At 41.4% G+C, this 11,234-nt stretch overlaps 2 protein-coding genes across 4 annotated transcripts; one reads left to right on the top strand and one right to left on the bottom strand.

Moving 5' to 3' along the window:
- Positions 1–1,229: 1,229 nt before the first annotated feature.
- On the top strand, positions 1,230–4,485 carry LOC133481198 (chemokine XC receptor 1-like). The gene is given in 3 exon segments (XM_061780284.1): positions 1,230–1,351; positions 2,328–2,713; positions 2,715–4,485. Coding segments are annotated over 2 exon segments (1,008 nt in total). The 5' UTR covers positions 1,230–1,351; positions 2,328–2,335; the 3' UTR covers positions 3,345–4,485.
- Positions 4,486–5,351: 866 nt separating this feature from the next.
- Positions 5,352–11,232, bottom strand: LOC133481195 (torsin-1A-interacting protein 2-like). 3 transcript variants are annotated; one of them, XM_061780278.1, is made up of 8 exons: positions 11,031–11,232; positions 10,707–10,838; positions 10,436–10,603; positions 9,726–9,824; positions 9,488–9,607; positions 9,286–9,411; positions 9,138–9,191; positions 5,352–7,827 (listed from the first exon to the last, which is right to left on the bottom strand). In XM_061780278.1, exons 1-8 carry the CDS (start codon positions 11,104–11,106, stop codon positions 7,040–7,042), a joined length of 1,563 nt encoding a protein of 520 aa, XP_061636262.1. In that variant the 5' UTR covers positions 11,107–11,232; the 3' UTR covers positions 5,352–7,039. The 3 variants fall into 3 exon arrangements, with proteins under 3 accessions (XP_061636262.1, XP_061636264.1, XP_061636265.1); XM_061780280.1 differs by having other exon boundaries at positions 9,494–9,607; positions 11,031–11,231; XM_061780281.1 differs by lacking the exon at positions 10,707–10,838.
- Between the last annotated feature and the right edge of the window lie 2 nt (positions 11,233–11,234).

Below are 11,234 nucleotides of genomic sequence, written 5' to 3'. Positions count from 1 at the left end.
GACCAATGGTTATGGAGATGGTAGGCGGAATCTAACGACTGCCAAGGTTGGTTGTCGTCGCAGTGTAAACACTGGCGTCACGTGATTGCTGGCATCCAGAAACATTTGTCCTCGTTTTCTGTTCCTTGTTTTGACACTTTTACTCCTATCGAAAGTAACAAGCAGCACAGTAGTACGCACAATTTCTTTGCTATGTAATCTATAATTCGAAAAATATATTTAATATGTATAATTATTTGTAATAACAAAGGGAGAGATTATATCTTCATTTTTCCCCCGAGCATCTTGTCTTTCCTGACCTCCCTCCTTCCTTCCCTTAGAGTTGCCTTTTATTCTTATATTCTTATTTCCATCCTTCCTTTGCTTAAATCGACATTCCCTCCTTCCTTTTTGACTTCTTTCCCGCTCTCCTTCTCCTAAAATGCTTTTTCTTCCCCCTGGCATCATTTCCTTCCTGACCTCCTGTCTTCCCTCTCCCTCTTCATGCATCCTTCCTTCCTTTTCTGGAACCTACTTTTCTGCCTTCATTTTTTCTTCACTTATCCTTCCGTCCCTCACTTAAAACTGCTTTTTCGCCTTCCTTCCTTAGCTCAGGCCTGTTTGTTTCTTCTCTTCCTGACTGCCCTCCTTTCCTTCATCTTTCCTTCACTTGAAAACTATTTTTCTTGACTTCCTTCCTTTGTTCCTACCTTCCGTCCTTCCTTTCTACCTTCCGTCCCCCCGTTCGACCTACTTTATTTCCTGGAATCTTTGCCTTCCGGGTTTCATTTTTTTCTTTCCTTTCTCCTTCAGACCTGCTGTTCATTATTTTTCTTCCTTCAATTAAATGTTCTTTTCTGCATTCCTTCATTCGCTCCTTCCAGTGTAGCACATGTAGCAGACATTGCCAAACAAAAATACCCCCCACATGTTGACATCTTCGCCAAACATTTGTGTTCGTGTTGGTTCGCAGATGCGGTTAGCTAATGATATCAATGCTAATACTGCAGCTCTGCTTACCGTTTGTCTTTGATTTGATAATACTTACCTGGAGTCCTGCGGCCGGACTCCGGCCATCACTTGATAGCTGGGCTAATTGTATACAGGCAATTAAAAATATTCCTCCAAATGTTCCCTTTTAATGGTGACCCATTTAATGAATGGGTCACTATCTATCTATCTATCTATCTATCTATCTATCTATCTATCTATCTATCTATCCATACATCCAACATAAAAGGTTGAACCACTAAAGAAGAAGCAGAACTACAAGCTGTCATGAGAATATTAATGATGTAGCCTGTAATGAGTACAGTACTCTTCTTTCAGTGACCAAGAGTGAAGTCGACAACATCAGTCGTCACAACTTCAGGTAGGATTAGGTTTTATTTTATACTTATACTTCGATTATAAGAACCTTATCATTTTTGAATATTTTTTTTATTATAGTTTGTAAATGCAGTACATTACTGTACTCACAAAAAGTAAGGGATATTTGGCTTTCGGGTGAAATTTTAGGATCAACCTAAACTTCAAAGACCTCAGGTAAACTTAAATTGACCTCTCTAAACTTTCAAATGCACATGTCCAACTGTTGAGTGGTTCAATACTTTTTTTGTACAACTTGCTGTTCTCTAACAAGGAGCTGGACATCAAAATTCACAACAGGTGTTTAATCCATGAATGGCTATTTTCTGGTTTAATTGGAATTGATATTTAAACATTCCTCTTCACCATGCTGTTCAGATTCTTGGCATCACGAGACCAAGATAACACCTAACAATTGATCAACACTACCTCGCCATTGCAAAGCTTCAAACAAGGAAGCAGCCACTGAGCTTAGAGTGGTCACAGAGTGTAATCAGCAGGTTGCAACAGAGATCCAGAGATACTGGAAGAGTCACAGAAAGGCTTATAACATCATTAACAGGACTCTTACTTGACTACAATTTTTTGACCGTACCTCTTAGTCACACACACTCAAAGTCACAGATTTTATAGTGTAAGTGAGGATGGCACCCTCAAATGGACAACAATAATACAAGCACCTCACGCATACATTGTGTTGTTTCGTAGATCAAAATCAATTTTTATCCTATTGTTCGATTAATGGATGGATGGATGGAAAATTACTCAATAGCCACAACCGTAGATCAAACACCTGTTTGTGAATTTTGCCCTTTAGAGAAACAGCAGGTTGTGCAAAAAGTACTGAAACACTGAACAGTTGGACGTGCATTCAGAAGTTGAGAGAATGTCAAATTAAATTCAGCTGTAAAGGCTTTATGGTTAGGGTAAGTGAATTTATAATTCAATTTGACTTTAAATGCAAGTGTAATTGTTTTTAGGCACAGCAATGAATGACTCAGAGACTTCCTACGACTACAACTATGAAGATGAAGTATGCGAAAAAGGCGAGGTGATCCAATTCGGCTCCTTTGTGGTTCCTGTTTTCTTCTCTGTTGTGATCACGCTGAGCCTCATCGGAAACCTCCTGGTCCTCGTCATCCTGGCTTTGTACGAGAACCTCAAATCCCTCACCAACATTCTAATCCTCAATCTGGCCGTGTCCGACCTGCTTTTCACCAGCGGTCTCCCCTTCTGGACCATCTATCACATGTGGGGCTGGCTGTTCCACAAGGCCCTCTGCAAAATCGTCACTTTTGTCTTCTTTGTCGGCTTTTACAGCAGCGTACTCTTCCTCACCATCATGACCGTCTACAGATACCTGACCTGTGGTCCGCCCGCTGTCCGACCTGAGACCACGAAACGTCACAGTGGGGGTTCTGGTGTCCGTCCTGCTGTGGATCGTCAGCATCGGGGCGGCCGTGCCCTCGCTGCTCTTCAGTACCGTCGTCTCTATCCCCCGCAAGGACAAACCATCCTTGGGCTGTGAATACGAGGACGACCTGTGGGCAACGGTTGGCGTTTCCCAACAGAACCTCTTCTTCTTGGTCGCTTCTGTGGTGATGGCTTTCTGCTACTGCAAAATACTGGGTAGAATCACGAGAACCAGATCGCACACGAAGACCCGAGCAGTGAAACTCGTCTTGTGCATCGTGGCCGTCTTCTTCCTGGGCTGGGTGCCGTATAATGTGGTGATCTTTCTGAGGCTTTTGTCTAACAAGTTGGTTCCGCCTTTTGAAGAGTGCGACGTAAGTATCCGACTCGATTATGCGTTCTACGTGTGCCGGCTCATTGCCTTCTCTCACTGCTGCCTCAACCCCGTCTTTTACGCATTGGTCGGCGTGAGGTTCAGGGGTCACCTGAAGACAATGTTCAGTAAAATGTTCAGAGGACCGAGCACGGTTGAGACAGAGCAGGGACGGGTGCGAAACTTTATCTCACAGGGATCAATGTATTAGATGCTGTTCAAATTGATCTATTTGCCATGATCGAAACTACTAAAACTCTTAAAATACAAAATTCCCACCATTTGTTGGAAAGGATTTGAATGCTACAGTAAAATTATTCACTGCTAAACACTGTCACTTTTGGTATGTTGCTCTGGTAAACCAGTTAAAGAAGTAGATGACCCATATCTGAAATATGATGGAAACACGCTTTATATTTACTTCACAAACGTACTATATGTGTGTATACATACAAAGTTGGGTTAGTTCGTAGGTGGGGTTAGGATTAATGGTTAGCGTCAGGGTAAAGAAAGTGGGTAGGGAATATGGTTGGTTAGGGTTTGGGATGAAGGTTGCGGTTGGGTTGCATGGAATACGCCCAAGGGAATCCCCAATATCCACCACCCGACGTATTTTAAACTTCTACGTTGCCAGCGACTCGGTCACTGCATACCAACACCAAGTCTTTCATCCACTCAACTAACCCACAAGCATAACACTGTTTCACAACTCCATCTACTTACTATTTCCTGTGGTGTTCAAATCCCCTAACCCAGAATAATCAATGCAAGAGCATTTGAGCTGGCTCATACTCTGTACTGCAAAATGTTTGGTACGCAAATCTGCAGTAATATACTTGAATCCGATGCTCTTTTAATATTTTCAGTGTGCAGCACATATGTGCACCCGTGCCTATAGGGTATGGTTGAGGCTACAGTTAGGGTGTTTGGGTAACGATTTGGAGGTTAGGGTGATTGTACATTTGCAGAAATATAAACCAGTTAGATAAGTACAGTACAATAAAGTGTTTGTTACACCATTAAATGCATCCAAACAATCAGTGGTATTAAATAAAACGTGGTTTTACAGTTTTAAACTATTTTATATCCACACGATTGCAATTGTCTATTTTTATGTCAACTTTCCAATCCTGAAGTCCTTATGAACAGAGAAAATTGTTATATGAAATGTTCACAAAAGCATTGTGGAAGATACATTCATTGACTAACACTTTTGTTTTTGCTTCCTTTTTAAACCTACTTCCAAATGATGTGATTTGTATGTGGAATGTGATTTTAGCTGATACGTGACTGTACTTTATGATCAAATATACTATATTAGAAGATTACATATTTCGTTATTGTCTCAAGTTCTCAACCCTTTTATTTGCATAATTGTACAAATATACACAAATGAATTCGATAACCAACAAATACCGTGGGTTTATTTTTGCATGAAAAAAAAACTTTTATGAACATTTAGAAGAACCTTTATTGTGTCAAATGGGAGGTAATTAGGTTGTATGCTTGTTTCCACACTACAGTGACACAAGTCACCTTCACAGACATTCAAAGCAGATCCTGCATTCAGTATTTGCCTGTGAATATTCTCATTTAGTCGGGTCATTCCTTTCTCAGGGCATAGTACTCATAATCAGGCTAGTCTGTCCTAACTAAGCCTTGTTTAATGAACCGATGAAGCCTGCTCTGATGAGAGGCGAAACGTATTCTAAGACAACCGGAACAGTCAATTTGCGACTGACTGACAGACTGGCTCTTCCTGGTCTCAGTACAATGTTTTTTTTTCTTCTTTTTTTTAGCAGTGCATCATACTGCCATTGAAGGTTAAGTATTGCATATTGATATCACGTCTTCGGTTGGTTTCAGGGGATTAAAGCAATCATCATTGAAGTTAATGACACCCACATCCTAATTACAGTGTCTTCACACATCGCAGATATCGTAATGGATTGGGAGAGTGGGCGTAATTTAAATGAGCACACTCGCAAAGTATTTATTTAGCCCTGTGCCTGCTTTGCTGGGTAATTCATTTAGATGGACTTCACTAATCAGCCCAAATGGGTCTAATTGACATACTGATGTTAATTTAAAATACAAGTTGCCTTGTTGGAATCAGCCAAATGATTTCCTCTTAGATTATTTGGAGGAAGCACTTTTAACAGCTCAGTCAAATGAGGCTGCACTTTTCAGTGTTTCATAATTGTGAAGTACTCTAATGTAGCAAAATAATCTTTATTCAACATATTCAGGGTTACTAAATATTCAGAGTGTCAAATAGCAATTGAAGTGACATCACACACAAATTAAGGGAAATTTAAATTGAGCACAAACGAGGAAAATATCTTTTTTTTCAGGACATCAATTATTCACTCATTTTGTACATTTCAAAAAGTTTTTTCTTTCAAGTCTCAAAGGCACATTTTTATAGTCGTACGCTGTACAGTGTGTGTAATAAGAGTATCATTCTCTAGACCACAGGTGCAAAGATGAAACATTCTTACGTTATTATTATTTACAAAAAATTAAAAAAAGAACTCCCCAGACACTACAAGAACAAAGTATTATGAACAAAGACTATAAAATGCATTTCTTAATAAAACCCAGCTACCTGATTAAAGATCCAACATTTTCAGTGCAAACCAGTCTGTTTGTACACAAAAGAAGAGGGATGACAAGAAGACTAAAAAAGAATGTATCAGTCATCTGGGAGGCTGGATGCAGGAGAGTAAACTTTTCACTCCAAAACAAAAGAGGAGTGCAAGGCTGCTGACCAGAAGGAACAAGGTGAACAAAGTGCTTCTGGGAAGGGGAGTCACATGTCTTATTTTAGCCATATAAAATAGTGAAACGACACCAGACTGTGAGAAAATCAGATTCCTCGAAGTTAATGTCACTGTTGTAACTTAAATCAAAATTAAGAGCTGGTAACTCTGCGCTGAATCCACAGTGAAGGTTGGGTTCAACAATGAGCTCTTAAAAGAGACAGTCAGGCCCTTCTTCCCCTCTCAGATTTTTGTAAAATTTTGAGTGGTCGGAATGGGAAGGAAAAGCCCAGAACACCAAGAATTCCTGTTCTCAGCCTCTTAACTAGAGAAATATAAGCTAACAAACCTTCGGCTAAGGAAGCAGGTGATTCTTGACTTTAAACATCTACAGTGGAACCTCGGTTTAAGAACTGAATTCGTTATGTAACCCCGTTTGTTTGTCGTCCTTTCCCACAGAAATAAACGGAGAAGCAATTAATCCGTTCCAGCCACAGGATGACTCTATATTTACCTTATGTTGATAATTGAGTGGTTAAAAATAAATACTGAGCAATATAGAAATGGGTGGAAACAAATTTCTTGATGATAAAATAATAGTGGGTTCGCTTGCAAACCACTACAGGTTCTTAGCCTTTTCGGGTACAGTAATTTTACGTTCATCGTGGTTTCTGCTAACCCTAAATGGCCATTACCTCCCAAAATACAGTGTAGCTTTTGCATTGCATTGTGGGAGGTGGAGGCCATTTCGGCAATAAACAGATATAGCTGAAGCAGAGCCAGTATGTTTATGCAGTGCGAGAAAAACAACCACCTTCTGATCTGCAGCCATGCCAAGACTGTTCAGAAACCAGAAAATATTGTGTAACCCGAGGTTATTTATTTATTTTATTTCATAAACCAAATTGTTCGTAAACCTTGGTTCCACTGTACTTCAAAGGTACATAAAGAAATCCTTCATTCTCCCCTCAAAATGATACTGTAGATACTTCACGAAGTGGAGAACACCTCAAAATGGAAGAAAATCTCAGAGGAGAAGGACAAATTATTAATATATATATATATATATATATATATATATTTCTTTTTTTTTTTACATGGTATGACCCAGTCTGGTCCTTTGTGAATATGCTCCTCTGGCCTCTCAGCATCCGTTCTGCTCTACTTCCTTCTCGGCAACTACAGGCAGAACAAGGTGGGAGATCCGGCTCCACAGTCCGCCAAACTTGTCCGTGTCCATCTCATTAAAGGCCATGTGGCTGCTTGGGGCCACTAGCCTGTCCTTAAGATAGTCCTGAACCAGCTCTTCGACAACCCCGAGCTCCCCGCTGACCGCGTCCTGAGGTAGCAGCACGGTAAACAATAGGAAGACCTCTTTGTAGGCGGCGTGTTCGTGGTCACAGTAGCGATAAAAAATGAGGGTGGAGCCAGGCGGCAGCTCCTCCAAGCTGTGGATGACAGCAGCTGCTCGGTTTCCACCAAAGGCCGCCTGCAGCTGCCCGTCAATGTCCAGCTTCACCTCGTCGCTCTCCAGGCCGGCTTTGCTGGCTCCGTCGATGAGGAGCACGGAAGCCTTGAGGGCCGAGGAGAAGGCGGAGGCCAAGCCCTCGGCCAGGCAGGACAGTGTCTTTTGAGCGTCGCGGCCTGATGTCAGGATCAGACTGACGGGCTCTGTGGGCTTGGTGCTTTTGAGGTGCTTCTCCAAGTGGGTCCTGCTCCTCTTCCACAGTTCGGGTCTTTGACTGTGGAAGCGAGCCTCCAGTTGAGAGAAGAGATCCGCGAATGGCTCGAGCCTCACATCCCTGGATGGACGCCCAGCTCGTTCTGCAGACCTCTGGTACACGGAGATCAGCTTGTTCTTGTAGACCAGCAGAACAGCAGAGCTGAGCAGCAGCAGGAGCAGAACCAAGCAGCAGAAATAATGAAGGAATCCTGAAAGACCACAGGATGTATGCTTAGGTCCACATGGATTTTGACAACCATTTTCCTTTAAACACGACCAATGAAATGAAATGAAATAGTGGCAACATGATTACGAGGTTTTCAACATTCGATCCGTCCCTTTGTCATTTTTTTGCATTATGTTACAAGTTAAATTTTGATTTACGAGTCAGCTTCAGCCACTCCGCCACTTGATGGCGGGAGTGAACTTCACAACATCCGAAGTTGAAGTACTGGTAACTAGCATTTTGTGTTTGCATTTTTTGATTTTACTCTGGGTATTTTGCCAAATGTCTTTTCTATAACCATGTGTCCTAAGAAAGTTTGTAGTGACAAAAAGAAACTAGGTCTACAGCAATTTAATATCTTTAGAAATGATTCTACGGACTATCCTATTGGTGTATCGAGTCTTCTTCTTTTCTTTTCAGCTTGTCCTGTTAGGGGTCGCCACAACGTGTCATCCTTTTCCATGTTACCCTATCTCCTACATCCTCTCTAACACCAACTGGCCTCATATCTTCCTTCACTACATCCATCAACCTTCTCTTTCGTCTTTTGCTCCCTTGCCTGGCAGCTCCATCCTCATCATCCTTCTACCAAAATACTAACTCTCTCCTCTGGATGTGTCCAAAACATCAAAGTCTGCTTTCTCAACCTTTGTCTCCAAAACATCTAACCTCAGCTGTCCCTCTGATGAGCTCATTCTAATCCTATCCAACCTGCTCACTCCTACAGTGAACCTCAACATCTTCATTTCCGGCCGCCTCCAGCTCTGCTTCCTGTCATCTCTTCAGCGCCACTGTCTCTAATCCGTACATCGTGGCTGGCCGTACTACTATCTTATAAACTTTGCCCTTCATCCTAGCAGAGACTCTTCTGTCACAGAACACACCTGACACCTTCGTCCACCCGTTCCACCCTGCTTGGACTCATTTGGTCACTTTCTTACCACACTCACCTTTGTTCTGGACTGTTGACCCCAAATATTTAAAGTCCTCCACCCTTGCCATCGCTTCTCCCTGTAGCCTCACTCTTCCCCTTCGACCCCTATCATTCATGTCTTTCTTACTTGTCTTACTTCAGCTAATCTTCAGTGAAATGATCCCAAACGTTTGACAGCCTGTCTTTTTCCACTTCCAAACAGAGTGGTGTGAGTGACTCCAGTAATATTAGTCTGTGTGAAAAACGTGATTACTGCAAAGCTTTGAGGCAGAGATTTTGCTTTGACCTTTCTTTTGTAATTGAATTATTGGATTCATTGTTGCAGCCCTAATTAATGTAATTATTAAATTGCTCTTTACCTCGTGATGATTCTTCAGAGCCTCTCTTGGTAATCCCTGGTATTTTTTTTATTTCTGAGGGAGGGGGAAAAATTACACGAATTAAAGCGGAGTTAAAGCTCGAAGAAAGAAAACAAAACCATGTGGGTTCTCTCAAGTGTCCAGTCACCTGGTTTCTTTTGCGGGATGGGTTCTTTCTGAGCCGGAACGTTATTAGCTCTCTGTCGTATCTTGTGCAATGTCACAGAGGGTGCGTGCACACTTGGGACACTGTAGTGGTTGACTCTGGGGACATCTATGTTACATGGGAGATATTTTGCGTGAAATTCGTCACTTTACAATCAAGATGCATTTAGTAATGTCGACTGTACCAGGACCTTTGGCTTTAGCCTCCATCTCCTTCTTGTACTCGGCCATGCTGGTGATCTTGTGGCCTTGCTGATTGTGTGTATTGTCCGACGATCTTGTTGGTGCGCTTGGCTTTGTGAACACTGCAGTTTTTTTTAGTTGAAGGGATAAAAAACAAACATTCAAACAAACCAGCTCAGAACAACAGGCTCATACTGGTTAAATCAAAACATGTAATTTACAAAGAGAAACGGGTCGTACCTTCTTTGGGTTTCAGCAAGTATCTGTCTGTATTGTCACTTAAATGACAGCGCTCGCCAAGCACAACAAACGGAGACAAATTCACATCTCCTATGGAACCTATTTTATATGAAAGGAAATAGATCAAAGATTGTTGATAGCAAGCTATTAGAAAAATCTAAATAAAACATCAGCCATATTAACCTTTTGAAAAAAAAAAGGGAAGTAGTGTCAAATTCGACCACATTTGGCTGTCAAGTATTTATTTTGAACATGTAAATGAAACAAAGTGCAAATTCAATTGTCTCTTCAAACAACAACAAAATAAAGTCAAACATAAAAGCATAACCTTACAAATTCTACATGTGCTTTTTGTGTTTATTTGTCACACTCATTCCTAAGAAAGGCCCTGACTCAAAACTGTTGGTGAAAAAAAGGTCATGCATTGAAAGCAACAATACTCCAGCGTCACAATACGCATCCTCATTTATTTAAAGTGAAGGTAGAGTGTTTTATTGCTGTGTTTGAAAGTAATTAATTTTCACACTTGTAATACAGTGCTTCACAAATGGATTTGACCAGTATACCAATTCAAGGTATAAGCAATTATTTGCATTTCCTATTGGTATTGTTTCCGACTACAAACAAAGGAAGCTGTTGTTTGAGGACAGTATGTAAACCTCAACTGAGGTCCTAGATGTCGTGGAGAATGTGTCTGATGAAGAACTTACCAAGTGCTATTTTTGGCCTATACCGGCCATGGACGGCATCTTCCTCAATGTCCATTTCGTGGTCTGCATTTTGTTCCAGAACCGATTCATGGTCATCCATCTGTTTTTTATCACCGCTGCCTCCCGACGTTTCGTCTTCCTCTAGTCGACTCTTCTTGCTGGGGGACTCTGGAAGACAAGTTTTGGACAATTGTAGCACTTTTCAATAACCATAAAATGTAAGACGTCAAGTTTAATTGTTGTTGAAGCCAAGAAAACCCGGTTGGCTCACCTTCATCTTCTGTGCCATTCTCCACATTTCGGGATCCATTAACATTTGGGACAGAAGAAGAAGCAGCCTTCTTTTCTTTCTCCCTTTTAGACCTCTTAAGAGGAGCTCTCGGGGTCGCTTCAAAAATCAGAGCTACAAAGGGAAGGAGAATTGTTTTTAATTAAGCGAGTTTGATTGGATTAAGTGTCTTCAACCACAATTAACTTGGAAGAAATAAACTTGGAAGCCGCTAAACGAAACTCTTCGGGCTTTTTGTGAAGATACAATGCGGCCTAGCTAGCATCGAAGGCTAACGTCATTTAACTGTCAGTGTGTTCCACTTACTCTTTCCTATGGACTGCCTTCGCATCGATCTCCTCTGAGCTCGGCGGACCGTATCTTCAGAAACGTCCGTATCCATTTTTGGTTTTTGAACGAGAAAACTTACAAAACACGAATTAAACAACAGGACCAAACATCGTGCTCACATGAAACGGGAGTTACGGGGGAAAGATTGATCCGGAGGACAAAAAGCGGAAGAGAAACGCC

The sequence above is a fragment of the Phyllopteryx taeniolatus genome, chromosome 7, assembly GCF_024500385.1.
Source record: "Phyllopteryx taeniolatus isolate TA_2022b chromosome 7, UOR_Ptae_1.2, whole genome shotgun sequence".
Lineage (NCBI taxonomy): Eukaryota > Metazoa > Chordata > Actinopteri > Syngnathiformes > Syngnathidae > Phyllopteryx > Phyllopteryx taeniolatus.
Note: the sequence above shows the minus strand (reverse complement) of the source record. Positions and strands in the feature narration are given on the sequence as shown.

What these genes read in the sequence shown, in the direction of transcription:
- LOC133481195 (XM_061780278.1), bottom strand. Translation starts at nt 11,106, where the DNA reads ATGGATACGGACGTTTCTGAAGATACGGTCCGCCGAGCTCAGAGGAGA. An exon ending in TAGGCCAAAAATAGCACTTG is followed by an intron (nt 9,825 to 10,435) that starts GTAAGTTCTTCA and finishes CATATAAAATAG; the next exon opens with GTTCCATAGGAGATGTGAAT. An exon ending in CATCCCGCAAAAGAAACCAG is followed by an intron (nt 9,192 to 9,285) that starts GTGACTGGACAC and finishes CCCCTCCCTCAG; the next exon opens with AAATAAAAAAAATACCAGGG.